Below are 18495 nucleotides of genomic sequence, written 5' to 3'. Positions count from 1 at the left end.
AGCCGCTTTGTTCTTCAATATCTTGTATCTGTCTTTCAACCCTCTTCTTTAATATTCTGCCGTACAACTGGCCCACAGAGCTCGTCACACTAATACCTCTATAATTGGAACAGTCTCTTTTATTCCCTCTCTTATATATGGAGCTTATATATGATTTATTCCAATCTTTAGGAATTTCCTGGTCTCCACACATACATTTATTGAAAAGGTCTACTATTAATTCTAAAAGTGCAGTCGGACCATATTTAACCAGCTCTATGGGAATGTCTCCAGGCCCTGCGGCTTTTCCGTTTTTAACCTCTTTTAAGGTTTCCGTCAATTCAGATAATGTTATTATAGGGATTTCCTGTCTTTCGTCTCTGTTGTCTATTAATTCCCTTATCTTTTCCCATCTGTACTCTACTCTATCCTCTTTCAGCAGTTTCGTATAATATTCTTCCCATTCATTTAACTTTATGAGAGAAATGTTGTCTTCACTTTTCTCATTTTTCCTAAACTGCTTTAATGTTTTCCAAGCTTGTGCCACTTTTGTTCCACCCATAAATCTGTCCAGTTCATCACACTTAGCCTCCCAGTTTATATTTTTCGCCTTATCCACGTCCTTTTTAACTTCTCTATTCCATTTAGCGTATATTTCTCTGTCTTGAGGGTCTTTGGATTTCTCTTTCATGTGTGATATGCTTGTTTTTTCTTGAGAACTTTCTCTTCTAGTTCCGTTGACAACCATTCAGGTTTACCTTTTTTCCGATTTTCAACTTTTCCCAGTGCTTCATTTGCCGCTTCATGAATATATTTTTTAATTACCTCATACAGACTTTCAGGGTCTAAGTCCTTTGTTTCTATATTTTTTATTTTCTGAGCTATTCTAATTTTATATAAGAACTTTGTCGAATCTTGTTTAAAGCTTTCCAGGTTATATTTTATGTTTTCTATGGTTGTTCCTATGTCTGTTACTTCATCATTTTTGTGACTTGATTGTTCTCTCTTAAATGTCACCATTACTTTTGCAATAATCATATGGTGGTCACTTCCACATTCTGGCCCTCTAAACACCTTCACGTCCTTCGTTTTTAGTTTAGAATCTTTACGCTGAATGAAATAGTCAATTATTGATTTTAAATTCCTGGTAGGCTGCGTCCATGTAAATTTGTGTATATTCTTATGGGGGAAGAAACCATTTAATATTTTCAAAGAATGTGCCTCGCAAAAATCTATTAATCTTTGACCATTGTCGTTCAGAATGTCTTCTCCATATCTCCCTATTATTTCACTGTTGGAGCTCTTTCCGGTTCTTGCATTAAGATCACCTAAGATCCAAATTTCTTTCTTCTTATTAATTGTTGCTAGAACAGTTGTTAACTTGTTAAAGTACTCTTCCTTGCTGTCAACCCTTGAGTCATCCGTCGGTGCATATGTTCCAATTACCACTATTTCATGGCCATTTTTCTTAATTTCCATGAGGATAATTCTTTCATCTATTTCTTGCCATGATTTAATACATTTTTTCAGTTTCTGATGTATTGCTATGGACACTCCCACTGAAGAGAACCAAGGACGTTCTCTTTGATAATAATCACTCTGTAATACTAAGCGGCGTTTAGTAAATTTTAATGTTTAAACTAAATTTTATAATACAAATAAGCGAGAGGTAAATTAATAATGTCCACACTGTGGAATCGAACTGATGACTGCTACTATTCGCGGTTTCGGTGTAAAACTTCCCGGCAGGATTATTACTTACGGGAAAAAATATTTGACTACTAGTGGCTTAGCCAAACACTTGAATAAATTTCTTTTAGAGGTTTCTCTTGGTATTTTGTCACCTCTTTGTATCGGTTTATTTAAAAAACGCTTGAAAAACATGCCAGTAATTAACAGAAATTAACAAAAATTATTTTTTTTAGGAAACGACAAGATCCATTCAAAGTGAGGGTAACCGTGGATGTAGATTCCGAAGGAAACGCCAATAGTGAAGATATCAAACGTGCCATCTATGACCCAGTAAAAACAATCCACAGACTTGGACAACTTACAACAGCAGACCCTGAAGACCTCAGGTTTACAGAGTTCGGAGGTATTTGTCTGTATTTTGAAATTGAATGCACAACAAGAAGAAATATATGTTAAATGTTCAAAAACGGTATTAAAGTTGCAATGTGTTCAAAACTATCAAAACACTACAAGATACTTCTACAGATTTCTCTTCCAGTTACTGTCTTTATTGTTGCACAGTTTCCTTTATTTTCCCTCTATTAACCTGTGTACAGTTGTGTGATTAAAGTATATTTCATAGATATATGAAAGTTCCAGAACTGTTTCTTTCAGAGAGACGCGCGGAACTGGTCGTTATGATTAATTTACTAACAAAAATGAGTAAATTTTATTATTCAATTGGAATCTTTAAACGAACTAGTCTACACGTCTCCATCTTTTGTAGTTTTTTTTTCAATTTTAGCGATATTTTTTTTATTCCCTTTATGACATTCTCTAATTATTAAGTCTTCACGTCTTCACGTGAACATACGAAACCGAGATAAATGAGACAAACAACAAGAGACACAGATAGATCAGTTAAAGAAGGATGAGACAGTGACAGAGAGGGAGAAGGAAAGGTTCACAGAGATAGAAAAGAGGGAGGGAGACTCAGAGAGAGAGAGAGAGAGAGAGAGACTCAGAGAGAGAGAGAGAGAGAGAGGAGAGAGAGAGAGAGAGAGAGAGAGAGAGAGAGAGAGAGAGAGAGAGAGAGAGAGAGAGAGAGAGAGAGAGAGAAGAGAGAGAGAGAGAGAGAGAGAATATTTGGCAGAGGAGAGGAGACAAATGAGTCATGACTCTCTCAAGGTAAAGAAAAACGCGCTGATAGAGGGAGTAAGATTAGGAGAGACAACAACGTAGGAAGAAAGAAAGTGGAAGAAAAAATCTCAGGAAGTGCCAAATAATTAGAAAGACAGAAATAGACCCAGGCAGTGAGGAGGAAAGAGTGAGAGGGAGGGACAGAAAGATGTGGAGAAAGAAAGAGAAAGACTCAGGCATAGTGGAAGAGGGGGTGAAAGAGAAAAGAAAGAGACAGACAGACGTGTAGGGACAGAGTAAGAGACAAACGAAGATACAGAGAGAAAGAATGACTCAAAGAGGGAGAGAGATGCTCAATAAAGAGAGAGAGAAAGACTCTCTCTCTCTCTCTCTTGTCGTTTACTCATTGCTGAGGATCGTGATTTCCTACAAAGCGGGGTCAATTCTCTCCATCTCTTGCGATTTTGGGCTGCTCTCATGGACTCGGAAAACGTCTCTCCAGTGGCTTTCTGTACTTGATCTGACCATCGGATAGGTGAGCGTCCTCTGCCTCTACGTCCTTCTACGTTTCCGCATACAATTAGTCTTTCTAAGTTGTCATTGTCTCTTCTCGCAATGTGGCCAAAAAACTTTAAAACATTTGCAAGACACTGAGAGGAGAGTCTGGTCTGAATGTTTAGCTCTTCGAGAATCGACTGATTGGATCTGTGCTCCGTCCATGAGACGCGTAGCATTCGTCTCCAGCACCACATTTCGAATGCGTCAATCCTTTTCCTATCCTCTGATTTTATTGTCCATGTTTCGGCACCGTAACTGAAGATTGAAAAAATGAGTGTCCGTACCAGTCTCATTTTGAGTTTTTTGGATAAAGAGCGGTCCTTCCATATTTTTGACAGTCGACTCATCGCGTTCTTGGCAATCCCTATTCTTCTGCGAATTTCCGTATGGGAGGAGGCTGCATTGCTTAAGGAAGATCCTAGATACGTGAACTCGTCTACTTTCTCGAATTGATTTAGGGCGCCTGTTGTTTGGAGGATATTCGCGTGGTCCACAATCATAATTTTTGTTTTCTGATTATTAATCTTGAGCCCACACTTGTTGCTTTCGGTTTCTACTCTCTTTATCAGTCTCGACATCTCCTCTTCAGATGTTGCTATCAATGTTGTATCGTCTGCGATTCTTAAGTTTGAGATCTTTTTTCCTGCAATGGAGATGCCGCCTCTCCATCCATCGAGTGCGTTCCTCATTATGTATTCTCCATATAAATTGAACAGGTCTGGAGATAGTATGCACCCTTGTCGTACACCTCTGCTGGTTTTGAAGGTATCAGATTGCTGGTTTTCAATTCTTATTTTAACTGAGTTATCTTCGTATAAGTTTTTAATTAATATTGCCAAATGATCTGGAACTCCCATCTCATGAAGAACTGTCCAGAGAACTTCCCACTTCACACAATCAAATGCCTTTTGGTAGTCTAGAAAACAGGTTATTATTGGAATTTTAAATTCGCGGGCCTTTTCTATGAGCTGCCGCATATTAAGGATTTGCTCTCTCGTACCCTTCCTTTGACAAAGCCTGCTTGTTCTTGGGGAATTTGTTTGTCTCTCAGAGAGATATAAAAGCAGGTACATTAAAAGAGTAAGACTCAGAGAGACAAAAATGTGGCGAGAAAAACAGCGAGAGAGAAAATCTCAGTCAAATAATTAGAAAGTGAGAGAAAGGCTCGGGCAGAGAAAAAAGAGAGAGTGAGGGAAAAGAACAGAAAGAAATAGGAGACATAGGGGAGAAAAACAGATGGAGAGAGATAGAGAGAGTGGAACTTGGAGAAGTTCAGAAACAAATGGTACTAAGATAAAAACACATAAGACGGAATCAAATGAGTCAGAGACAGGCAATACAAAGAGATATGACACGGAGACAGAAGGGACAATGACCAAAAAGTTAATGACAGCCGAGACAGTAACTGACAAGATTGAGATGTCCGAGATAGACGAGACAGATGAGACAAAGACAGACAGACGCATACGAGAGGGACAGAGACACAGACAGTGTAACAAATAAAAATAATGCAACGACGACTTAAGTTCATTATAAAAACTTAATCTAAATTTTGATCACTATGTACAGTATTTTGATACAAAATAGTCATAATACTTGTATTTTCCTACTTAATAGAAAAAGTAGATATAATTAGCTTTAATACCGTTTTTAAAATTTGAAGAAATATGAAGAAAATAATATCATTTAGTGTTAAATTTACTTATTTTCAATTTGATTTATATTTACTTTTTAATTATTTTTTTTTGCATGTATATTTTTATTTTTTCTTTTTGTTCTTATTAGAATCGGGTCAAAAATGCGGCATTAACGAAATCCTATGCAAAAGCGGTCAATGTGTTCCTGCAAATGCTCGTTGTGATGGAATCAATGATTGTAACGATGCTTCAGACGAAGAAGGTTGTCTAATCGGTATGTGTTTGTTCTTTTCCTACACTTCTATATACTAACAATAAAGATATGTCAGTCATAAATGCAGCATATATGACATATCTTGTATTTTTGTCACTCAAGAATAAAAATATTGTATTAGAAATGTATTAACAGCTGTGTAGATAGATATAACGAACTTGTGGCATATTTTTCGTTATTATCTTTGTATGTCATATTTCACAAGAACTTTTCTTAATTTACATTCACACTTGCATTTAATCCTACCGGTTCTTTGTTCTTGCGCATACATCAGAGATTTTTAGTCTTTGTGGAAGTGATCCAAAACTTTACCATTCAGCAGAACGTGTGCTGCACTCTGTGTTGTGTGTTGGATCTTTGAAAGGTGGATGCACTTGTTGCTGTTGCAGCCTGAGATTTTTATAATCTTCTTATTTTACCTACAAACCTTATTCCTTAATCTATTCGGTATCACAGAAAAGATGTTTAGGTTTCTGTACATTAACAGGTATAGTCTTTTGTAAAGCAGATCGGTCTTCATTGAGTTTTTAAATTATTTTCTATCTATATATTGCTTTATTCATAAATAAGGAGAGTAAAACATATATATTTTCATTTCGAAGACTTTTATCGTTTTGCTTTTCTCTATCTCTGGCGGTTTTGACTACAATAACCTCTAAACGGATATACCTTTATTTAGCAACAATAGGTTCCACATATAGTTTTCCCAGAGTATTTGGTTATCTTTTTAAGTTCTTTGTTTTGCTACTTTATTTACTCGTTTAACGATCTTTTTGTCTTATTTATCTGACAAACATCTAATACTACCCAAAATTACAAACTTCAAAGGTGTTGGTGTTTTTTTTGTCCACAATAACAAATTTTTACATCTATTATAATTACTTGTATTCTGTAAGAATGTTTTTGATATTCTTAGTATTTATTTTTAAACGTCAGGCTTCGTCTGCCAAGATAAGACAATCTAGACAGCATTTAGAATTTTAAGTGACAGTATAGCAGCTTAACGGTACACATGATATTCTAAATAGCTGTATTTCTAGGTTTATTACCGTTTTTATCTATATAGCTGTTAAAAAATTGTTTATAATACATTTAACACAAAATAAATATCCTTAAATTAGTGATACTAACATCAGTATTAATAAAATCCTTCTATAATATCGATTTTGTAAACTCAGAACCGCCAATAGTTCCCAAAACTACAGAAAATCCGGATCAGAATCCAGATCAACCTATAGAGGTAGATATCATTACCACCACAACTACAACAACAGAAACTCCTGAGACTACTGTGTTTGAAACTGAACCTCCAACAACACCACCAACGACTACTACTACTACTAGTACAACGGAAGCGCCATTTACATGGGAAACGGAACCACCAACAACTCCCACCACTACAACTACCACCACAACCACCACGGCTAGAACCACAACGGTGGAGTCGGAACCAGACACGGAGTCACCAATTATTGACGAGGGCAGTGGTGCAGGAGATTGCCGCGCAGACGATTCGGTTAAATGCGCAGATGGCTCGAGAATCATTTGCGCAGATCAACAGTGTGATGGACAAGAAGACTGTGATGACGGAAGCGATGAGATAAACTGTGTAACTACTCGCAAGGGTACAGTTTTTATAGATTTTGTTTTTCGCTATAAGCTTGGTGTTGGTATAATGGTTTCACAGGTCTGTTTCCAAATTTGCATTATCTTTATTTTTAAAGATGATGTTATTTGAGATCATAGATTTATATGTCCAAAGTACGTTAATTAATCATCTGCCCTTATTCCACTGTATCGGTTTTAGTGACATATTTAACAGTCTTGGAATGAGCCACTAAAACGGAAACCAAGTTAAAAAAAAAAAAAGAATGAGACATTATGACTATAAAACCGCTTTCACTATTAGAATTTAAAACTAAAAGCCACATAGACATTCTCTTGTCACTTCTAATTGGCTCTGTCCAGTACTTTTGTACATTTTAATTCTATCATGTTTAAAGCTGTTGCTTCATTTCATTTCAGGTCTTTCTCTTCTTCTTTTGTATTTTCATAAACACATAGTCACAATATTACCTGCTCATTTCGTAAAATGATACGGCCTACAAATTTCTATTCGAGTTTTATTTGCTCTATACCTAAAAATTCTTAACATATATTTTGAACATGTGCGGAATAGATTAATCCGCACCAGGCATCAGGCAATTGCGCATCCATAAAAGTGAAATAATGGTTGCATATACTGCAGGGTAAATAAACTTTTTTGTAATAATTTATGATTTAAAAAGATTCCATAGGTAGATAAGTGGTATATTCTTATTTTTATCCAATATTTTCTATTTTCTTGTTTTTTTTTTTATTATTTTTTTTCTAGATTCTAATAATAAATCTAAATTAAAATGTCATAGATTCCAACACTGGAACATCTTTAGTAAATAGTAAGAGGATCCAGGCACGAAATATTGAGCTTAGTCAATCAAATTGAGTTTCAACCTGACGAGACGATACTTTCAAAAAAACAAGAAAACTGATCGTTGCAACTTTATCATAATCGTCTTGACAATTTTTATTCATTCTTTTACAACTTCGGTACTGAAACAGTTCTTAAAAATTAACTCACTTTGATATATAACTATGCTCTTAACAGCAGACCTGTGTTGTTTAGGTTGGGGTTGGTAATCATGGCAGGGGTAATTTAACAACAAGATTCTTGATAACTTGAACTCTTGATAACTATTGAATTGAAAAGAATATTGTTTTAAATTAAAGTTGGAAATTGTTTATAGGAAGTTTTTAAATAACTGATATAAACATTGTAGTCGATGAATGTTGACCCTCTGATTGAAGAAAATTATATATATTAAGTATCTAGTATATATAATGGAAATTAATTTCATATTTAATTAAAAATACGTTATTTTGACTTTTGGTTCTCTAGTGAAAATTTAATGTCAAAATAAACGTCTTTTCAATTAAAATTGTGATTAATTTCTATTAAATAAAATAGATAACAGAGAAATGCCACAGGAAACTAGTTTCACCACCATGACAATGATATAAATATAGACCTTTAATCATTTTAGACAGTTTAATCCATTTTAGGACATCCTACAATCATTATTTTACATTTTAAATATATTTGGGTAAATTAACTTTAACACGCAAACTGCCAGAAGGCCTTGAATTTCAAACAATTATCCATATAACATTTTCTAACACGGTAATGGCACAGAATGTCAAAATTAACTTGATTACATAATTCGTATTTACAATCAAGCTAAATATAAATTTATTATTGAGAAAAGATTTAGTTATGACTACCAGACTAAAAATATGTTACTTTAACTCAAGTTACCAAGAATCTTGTTTTATTCAACACATTTACTAAACTACCTTGTGGATTTATCTCCCAAGAACAACCCAGTTTGCAGCTCAGAAAGTGTTTCATCGTCCAAATTAATATCTTCATCGTCCAGCATTACAATGTAAACAGCTTTTGTGGTACTACGTCATTTCGCACACTGACAAACCGTTGCGCATTTTAACATTTTGTGTTTTTAATTTTTTTTTATCGTTTTTAACCTTTATTAGTTTTATTTGTATTATTGTAACATTAACATTTAGTATATTTGTAAGTAGTGGCCTTTGTATATCGCACATATTTTAACCTATAAAAATGTTTTTTTAGATATATTCAGATGCCTAAAGGATGCTGTGGTGGTTCATTATACTTTTTGCTTATTTTAAGAGTCTTAGAAAATATTTTTTCTTAAAGTATCATCTCCTTAGGAAAGTTGGCCATTCAGTTGGTTGCCATTATATGGAAAATCTCTACTTCTGGCGTCAGCTTTGCTTGACCGAGTGATTTTTCCCTTCTAATTTCTACGTTGTCAATGAAACTAAAAACTAGTACCACCGCTCATCAGCATAATGTTCTTTTCTAAAATGTAGTGCGAAGTCAAGTGATGGCACATAGCGCTGTTTTGGCAAAACTTTTTCCATACAGCCAATTTTGTTAGTTATGCCACCGCTTTTTTCATTAGCTGCTAATTTTGCTTCTTTCGCCCGTCTATATTAAATCATTATTAAAGTATTTTTTATTTGTAATTTGGAAAGTAAATCATGATAGTTTACATCTTATAATGTGCTTAAAACCGAATAAAATAAAATTATCTCTTACCAAACGTCATTGACGTTTAGTAATGTCTTTTAAAGGTGTAAGTGTTGAATTTTGCTATTGCTTTCACTCGACGATGGCTGCCATATTGCTCTGTAGACATTTTTTCTTTTCCTTATATTTCAACGTTTATTTTTTGAGTTTGGTCTTATTTATTTTCATATTCGTAGTCATATTTTCATATTTTCGTATTCGTATATTTGTCCATAGTTGGTTAATGTCTTCTTCTTCTAAGTTTTTTGTTCTTTTGATCTTCTATTTGCTGTCTGTATACATTTGCAATGTCGGGATCTTTTAGTTTATTAATGTCGTTTTCTCTCCTGCACTATGTGTGGCCTAAATTTTCCAACAATACTCTGGCAAATGTATTATATTTTTGCAAAATTTTGGAATTCGTAGAACACTTTTCACATTTGTTTCAATGCAGATTTCAGTCCTCTACAAATAGTTTCTCATGACTATTGCTGTAAAATAATTAGGAAAGCAGGAATTCAACAGTTTAGAATAATTTCCCATTGAGTTTTCTATAGCCCTTTTGACGATTTCATCACACGGTATATTAGGCCACCCTCTTTAATAAAATATAATTTTTTGTACAATACTTTCTGGTACAATCATGAAAGAGACCGAATATCAAACAGATTCGTCTACGTATTGTGAAGTTTTCTTAAATACTAAATCATTCCGTTGTAGGTAATCCTCTTTTATAACAATATAAGTATTCTCAAAAAGAACCCTTTGAACTGATTATGTATTGCTAATATGAATTATTTGATAACCGTCTTCACCAGTTCCTCATTTCTCATGAATTTTGTCCCAATTTTAATGTACAAACTGTTAAAATAAGGAAATATAATAAAACACCCGGGATTTTTAGCCAGCTGGGTTAATACCATATCTTCATTTACCATATGTCTGCCTTTTAGACTTAAAAAACAAAATATATAACAAGAACTTTAGTGTTGATACATAAAACAGTTCATACACAGTTTATGAAATAGTCTTACCAGTGCTGTATAATAAATAGACCCCACAGCCTTCTATACTTGATATATAATCGGGTGTCCTAAAGATCTGCTTGAAATATATCATAAGATTGGAGTGCTCGTTTATTTTATAGTGAGTTTATTTTTCATTTTTAAAAGAAAATCTATGAAAAAAAAATCTACTTTACTCTAAAAAGACACTTAATTGGCAACTTTCCAGATTTCAAAATCTTTTATAGAGTGTTTACTTTTTGTATAGTACTTTTGCGGATATTCCTTGGCCAATATATTTAAAGAGACTTCCAAAATCTTTTATAGAGTGTTTACTTTTTGTATAGTACTTTTGCGGATATTCCTCGGCCAATATATTTAAAGAGACTTTGCTGAAACACAGAAAAAAAATAATAATACGAATATAAGGAAAGAGTAAAGAAGCGCTGACAAATACCAAGAAAAGGAAACAAATGCAAGATTGAAAAAGAATTATAACTTCTTTAAAAAAACAGAAAGTAAATTACTTACTTAAGGTGTGTCAACTACTCCAGAGATGATTTCGTATGCGAGAAGAAATATTTATATACACTATTTTGACGAAAAAATTAACAAAACATGGCTAGCGTGATGTTAAGACTAATTTACGGGTTTAAAATTGTCAAATGAAGGTTATCACTTTGAACTTGAGGTTCAAATGTGAAATATTTTAAACTTTACCATTAATGGCAAAGCTATGTTATATATTTTTTTTATAAAATAAGTCTAAAAGTGTAGAGTTTTGTAAAATATATTAATTATTGTAAAAAATTAAATGGATTCGGTTAAAAAGCTGTCGATTCTATGTTCTATATGTTGTTATTTTTCTAGAATGCCGTCAAGGAGAATTCAAGTGCGATGTCTACCGGTGCATCCCATTATCTCAACATTGCGATGGAAAAATGGACTGTACTGATGGCACAGACGAACACAACTGCCAGAGAGGTTGGTATTTATTAATTATTTACTAATTAATGTGAAACAGTTAATATTTTCAATGAATTTAAAAGAAAAATAGATCTTTTAAGGATGTATATATATTGTAAGAGCCTTGTGAAAGTATCCACATGATCTACGGAAGAACAAAATCACACAAAATTTACTATCTACGATATATATTAAATGTTTCAGCAAAAATATAATGCTAAGAGATAACTAAAAAAGCTTTTAGAATATCTATAAATGTGTGACAAATGTTTTCTTAAATTTTTAAAGAATATGTACTCTAAACGTATCCGACCGACATCTGTTGGCAGAAAGACGGATTAATATCGAGCTTTCTATGACAAAGCGACACTTTAAAGCTGCACACTTTAAATATTTCGCTAGGTGGCACTACAGAAATAAATTAAAATTTTGAATAAATAATTTAAAACGTTTTAAATTTTCTGTAGTAAATAAATATTAACAATGATAAAACGCAACACAGATATATTAAAAAGAAGTTTAGAAATTGTAAAATTTGATTAAAGTGCATTTTACACTTTAAATAATTCAAAATTTTATTCTTTCCTGTCTGTAGTGTCACCTTGCGGTGAATATTTAAAGTGTACAGCTTTGACGCGTCGCTTTCTCAAAAAAGCTCGATATTAATCCGTTTTTGTGCCAACAGATGCTGCTGGGAGACTTTTAGACTAAAGAGGTTCTTCAAGAAATTATGAAAATATGTTTCACACATTTTTATAGATATTTAAAAGCTAATAATTCTAACTTAGTTATTTTTTGTTAGTTTATGTTTTTGAGATTGTAAATTTTGTGCCAAATATTTTTAGTTCAAAAGGCATTGTAGTTTTTGTTCTGTGTTATTTTTAACTTTAATGACATGAAGCTATTCTTATAAATATTAAATATTATCGATGAGCTTCTTGTGTCCAGTGCTGAACATTGACCTTCTCTAATAATCTATCATCATTATCATCATGCAACCTCTTCTGTTAACTGCTGGACATATGTCTCTCTCATTTTTCGCCACTCTTCACGGTTCTGTGCGTCTTGTTTACATTTCTTGGATATTCATTTAATGTCGTCCATTCAGCGTGTTGGTGGTCGTCCTCTGCTGCGTTTGTCTTCTCTTGGGCGTCAGTCAATTAGTTTTCTGGTTCATCTTGAGCCTTTTAGTCTCGCTATGTGAGCTGCCCATTTCCATTTCAGCTTGGCTATATGTTCGACGACATCAGTGATACCTGTTCTTTTCCTTAGGTCTTGGTTCCTATTTTGTCCTTTTTTGTCACTCCGAGAAACGATCTTTCCATGCGCCTTTGTGCCACTCGCATTTTTAGTGCTGTTGTTTTTGTGAGTGGCATGTCATAATAGGAAGAACGCATTGGTCAAATGTCTTCCGTTTGTGTAATACCACCAGAGAAATTCATATAAAGCGAGGTGCGAAACGGGGCTGTCGACACTCTCTCACCTAAATTATTTATAACGATCCTCGAATACGCCTTTAAAATGTTAAAGTGGAAAAATAGAGGAATAAAAATAGACGGGGTAGTGCTCAACATCTGCGTTTTGTCGATGATATAGTACTTATTACCGAAGATCTGCGTGAAGCACAACAAATGCTACAAGAATTAGAAAACGTATCTTCAACAATAGGTCTAAAAATGAACATCAGTAAGACCAAATGTATGATAAATTTGGTTTCCAGCGAACATCTAACCATCCAAAATTAAGTGGTAGAATTGACAGAAAAGTACATATATCTCGGTCATGAAATCAGAATCTTCTTCTTCTTATGGTGCCCTATCCAATTAGTGGATGTTGGCGACAATTCTGGCATAGTCCTCTAGGTTTTGTGTGGCTCTAAAGAGTGCACGGGCATGGAGGTTTGTCCAATCCCTTATGTTTTTAAGCCATGAGTATTTCTTTCTTCCGATGCCCCGTTTTCCTTCTATCTTCCCTTCCTTAATAAGCTTTAAGAACTGGTACTTGGAATTTCGAAATATATGACCCAGATAAGCAGTTTTTCTTCTTTTTATTATTGGCAGCAATTCTCGTTCTCTGCCCATTCGATTTAATACTTCGACTTTGATTTGTTGTGTGATCTGTCCAGGGAATTTTAAGTAGTCTTCTAAATACCCACATTTCAAAGGCCTCCAATGAGTTCATCACATTGGCCTTTATGGTCCAGGTTTCTACACCATATCTTCTTCTTAGAGTGCCATATCCCTACGGAACGTCGGCGACTACCATGCTTATAATATTTTTATACTGATCTCGGTCTTGCGCTACGTGTAGCAATTGGTCCGCTGTTAAACCTGTCCACTGCCGCAAATTCCTCAACCAAGAGAGTTTTTTCCGTCCTATCCATTTCTTTCCTTCGATTTTACCGTTGAGAATTAGCCGGAGGAACTCATATCTTGGTCCTCTGATTATATGTCCAAGATATTCTAGTTTACGCCTCTTAATAATATTAAATAGAGTTCGTTGATGTCCCATTCTTCGAAGAACTTCTTCGTTTCTGGTTCTGCTAGTCCATGGAATTTTTAGTATCCTTCGATACAACCACATCTCAAACGCCTCGATTTTATTCATGATATCGGCGTTTAAAGTCCAAGTTTCACATCCATACAAAAGTACAGACCACACGTAACATCTTGTAAACTTTTCACGGATTTCCAAATTTAATGAGTTATTGGATAATAGAGGCTTGAATTTTTAAAATGAGTTTCTTGCCTGTTCAATTCTACATCGAATTTCGAAGGATGGATCTAGATTTTGGGTAATCCAACATCCAAGGTATTTGAATCTCTGAACTCTCAGCAGCGGTTGTTGGTTTAATATCATTTGGGTTGCGCCGATATCCACTTTACTGGTCACCATGTATTTAGTTTTATCGATATTTATCGACAGTCCCCAATTTGTGCATTCCATGTCAACACTATTGATTAGCTCCTGCAGATCGTCGATGTTTTCAGCTAGAATCACAGTATCGTCGGCGTACCGTATATTGTTAATTATTTCTCCTCCTATGATAATTCCTTTTTGATCTTTTAAAGCTTCCCTAAATAGATTCTCAGAATACACGTTAAAGAGGGTGGGAGATAGTATACAGCCTTGTCTTACGCCTCGTTCAATACTGATTGGCTTTGATTCTCTGTTGTTGGTATTAATAATGGCTGTTTGGTTCCAGTAAAGTTTGGCAATAAGTTTGATGTCTTTCTCATCTAGTTGGATGCTCTGCAAGGCGGTAATTAGTCTGGTATGCTGAACGCGATCAAATGCCTTTTCAAAGAAGCACATATATACGGGTTTTCTTACCTCCCAACATCGTTGAAGGAGTGTTTGCATAGAAAATAGTGCTTCTCTAGTTCCAAGGCATCTCCGGAACCCGAACTGCTCTTGACTAATTATTTCTTCGCACTTGTTGTTAATTCGATTTAGAAGAATATGCAACAGTATTTTAACGGCATGGCTCATTAAACTAATGAGTCTACAGTCGCTACATTTCTTAACGTTTGGTTTCTTAGGTAGAGGAATAAAGATCGATTTTAACCAGTCCGATGGAATTTCACTGGTATCATATATTTGATTGAAAAGTACAGTGAGTTCTTTTATATTGTCATTTGAGAGTAATTTTAGCCATTCGCTGTATATTTGATCTGGTCCACTGGCTTTGTTGTTTTTGGCTTGGTGTATGGCTTTTTCCACTTCAGCTTTTAAGATTGATGGTCCTGTATTTGCACTTAAGTTAGGTAGTGATCCTCGATCATCCTTAAATAATGCTTTAATGTAGTTTTCCCATTCCTCCATTACTTCGTCTTCTAGGGATAGTGCATGACCTTCATTATTCGTTAATGTTATGGGTGTATTTCTTTTGTGTACTGTAACTTCTTTTATTTTCTTATGTGTGTTAAATTCGTCATGTTTTCGTTGCAATTCTTCTAGTTCTTCACATTTTGCTTGCATCCATAACTCTTTGGCTTCCCTGATTTTTCTTCGAATCAGATTATGCTTTCGTTTATACTCTGAGTTATTTCTATTTTTAAGCTGTCTTCTTTCATCCATCATTTCGATTATTTCATCTGTCATCCATGCTTGCTTTTTATAATGGGTGACAGTTCCACTTTGCGTTGCTGTATCGATGATACCATTCTTTATGTTATCCCATCTTTCTTCGACTGTTGGTACATTGTATACTTGTCTTATGTTCTCTCGATTTTTTTCGTTCATTGTCTGTTCAAAGTGATGTTTAAATTCTTCTTCTTTTAGTTTTTGTCTATCGTATTTCTTTGTAATGGAAGGCTTTTTTATTGTCTTTAATTTTAGGTTGATTCTAGATGCCAGTAAATTGTGATCGGTGGCTGCGTCGGCACTTGGATATGTATATATACACCATATAGCAGTATGTAATATGTTACATTTTACAAAGCGATATCGAAGCGTTAAGTTAAGGCTGTTGTTGCTTTGCAAGGTTCTCATATTAGTAAATGCTGTTGTGGCTTGTTTAATCCTGCTACGTATCTCTATGTCTGGATCTAGATCTTCAGAATCTGTCCAACTACCGAGATATCTGAACTTGGGGACCTTTTGGATGTTCTTATTGTTTACTCGTATATTTAATTGCATATTTCGTGTTCTGCTAACCACCATTACCTTCGTCTTGTCTATATTAATCTTCAAGCCCAGTCATTGTCCTTCAGTATTTATTCTATCTAGAATAAGCAAGGACAATCAGACCTGTGAATTTCAACGACAAATAACACTTGCTTGGGCGGCATATGGTTCACTAAAAGATATCTTTATGAGCAACATCCCGATAGCTAATAATCTATGAATGACTCTATTCGTCGCAACCCTTATTAAATGCTTTTTATCTCATCGTCATAATATGTGTTTAACTTATGCATTTGCCTACTAGTAGACTTTTCTATTTTCTTTGTGCAGTGTAGTTTAGAGACTATTTTGCAGTAGATACCTAAATAACCTACTTTATTGTTTATTTCTTTCTTCATATCCAACTATCCAGACTCATTTTATACAAACTTATAGTACCTACAATCGGTTGGGTTCGCTACACATTCTTCGTATTGTTCAATCTGTTGAAAATTGACTGTTGAAATCTTAACTGACTGACTTCTGACTGACTCGGCTGATCTGTGGAAACCTTGACTGAATAGGAAATAACGAATGAATGAAAAATAAGATTTACAAACTATTAGAAAATTCTGCTAAAGTTGTACAAAGATAAAATGCATCCCCGAGAATGGTTTCTAAAGAGAGGTTAAGTTAGAGTAAGGAAGAAAAAATGGGATGATGCTCATACATGAAAAGCGTGAAAGTTAAAGGAATTAGGCTAAGATATACAGTTTCAATCGAATAAATGCTAAATTCACGAGGCCCAAACGGCTTAACATAAAGGGTCCTGCCATGTGCTATGGTGATATGATTTAGTGAATAGAAGGAATTGACATAAAAAAAAAATTGGTATCTCATTAAAAAGTCCTTCTCAGCTTCTAACTCTAGTAAATAAACTTTTCCTACGTGTCAAAAAAGATTATTTCATCATATGAATCTCCATAAGAAGATTTAAGGTCCATTCTGGTCATACTTTTATTTTTTGGAATGTCAGTCATTAAAAGGCTCGACTAATCGCAACGTATGAGGTGTTGCTGGAAAGGAAAGGGTACGGAGAGTCTAATTATGTAGAAAAGTCACGGAAATATCTTGTTTTATGTTAAAACGTCACATCTCACGTCAAATGTTATGTTTAATATTAAAACGTCTCGTAGTGTGTCAAAACGTAACGTAAAATATCACATATTATGTTAAAAAGTCATGTCTCATGTCAAATGTCACCTTTTATGAGAAAACGTTACGTATGTTGTTAAAAAGTCGCGTATTTAAAATCTCATGCCATGTGAATATATGACGTGAGTAAGGATAACTCGTTTTCTCTTTACTGTTCTCTTATAATTCTGATATAATCCTTTAATACACTTAACGATTTTTGATGTTTTATTGATCGTTTTGTGTTATATTAATATTAATCTGGTGTTTGGGATCTCATCCAATTTTTTTTTATTTATTTAAGAATGCAACGAAAACGAATTTTCCTGCGACGACCAATGTTTACCGTTGGAGAGGAAATGCGATGGAAACAGAGACTGCAGGGATAATGCTGACGAACAAGATTGTCCAGGTAAGTGAATATAATATGTCAGAGGTTTTTAAACCCAAAAAGCCATAATTTTCATATATGTTTTTGTCTTCAAAAGTTTTGATTAAAATGTTTGTAGATATCTTAAATTTGTGAGATTTTATAGATTTTTATAGAGTGATTTCATAGACATCTTAAAGTTTTATTAATATTTTTTATATTACATTCCAATTTTACTGAAGAATTGAAATTTATTCTTTGATTTTAAATCTTTTGAAGGAAACAGTTTAAAAGACTTTTCAACTTAGTGGGCGTTAATTTTTATTCGGAACATGCGTTGCATTCTACAATTGTTATTCAGCTAACCTATCGTTGGACATTAACGTATTTTCTTTCGTACACTTCTTTTTTCAAAAATGGTGAAAGATCTGTGATATGAGTTAACGTTTTCAATATAAAGAAGATCGGTATTTGAGTGGATTTTTCCTGCCGTATGCTCTATGTCAATCATATTTTTGTTATACCGCTAGCCACCCTTACTATTTGACCTTCGGGATTGCAAACTTGTATGGATTACTTTAGTTTAGAGGTACGTGATCAGTTTGAAGAAGAAACTGTTGATCATGCAGGTATTTGTGAAAATATTCACAAGCCTTCACTAACTCGAACAGCGTATTTAAATTCCTGAATATTATCAATTGTATCCCTTATATTATTATCAACTCTGTATACATTGTTGTTTGCAGATGATCAGGTGGTGGTTGCAACCGATGAGGAAGATATAAATTATATGAATCGAAAATTATTTGAGGAATATGCCAAATGGGGGCTTACTGTAAACATAAGCAAAACAGAATATTTAAAAATTGGAGGAAATACCACAGATCTGAGGCTTGAAAACGCAGTCACAAAAGGCTGCAACCAGTATAAATATCTAGGAAGCA

The 18495-nt window shown here is 34.1% G+C and overlaps 1 protein-coding gene across 28 annotated transcripts in view; it reads left to right on the top strand.

Annotated features, from left to right (window-relative positions):
• The window catches only part of trol (terribly reduced optic lobes), a 1082793-nt gene that overhangs the window by 493463 nt on the left and 570835 nt on the right, over positions 1–18495 (top strand). For 27 of the 28 annotated variants that reach the window (XM_072534000.1, XM_072533999.1, XM_072534014.1 and 24 more), the window contains 5 exons: positions 1905–2074; positions 5134–5259; positions 6438–6884; positions 11284–11397; positions 17486–17593. In XM_072534000.1, coding sequence (XP_072390101.1) covers positions 1905–2074; positions 5134–5259; positions 6438–6884; positions 11284–11397; positions 17486–17593 — 965 coding nt within the window. The remainder of the gene's footprint in view (positions 1–1904; positions 2075–5133; positions 5260–6437; positions 6885–11283; positions 11398–17485; positions 17594–18495) is intronic. The other variant, XM_072534008.1, reaches the window with a different exon arrangement.

The sequence above is a fragment of the Diabrotica undecimpunctata genome, chromosome 6 (genome assembly GCF_040954645.1).
Source record: "Diabrotica undecimpunctata isolate CICGRU chromosome 6, icDiaUnde3, whole genome shotgun sequence".
Classification (NCBI taxonomy): Eukaryota; Metazoa; Arthropoda; class Insecta; order Coleoptera; family Chrysomelidae; genus Diabrotica; species Diabrotica undecimpunctata.
Note: the sequence above shows the minus strand (reverse complement) of the source record. Positions and strands in the feature narration are given on the sequence as shown.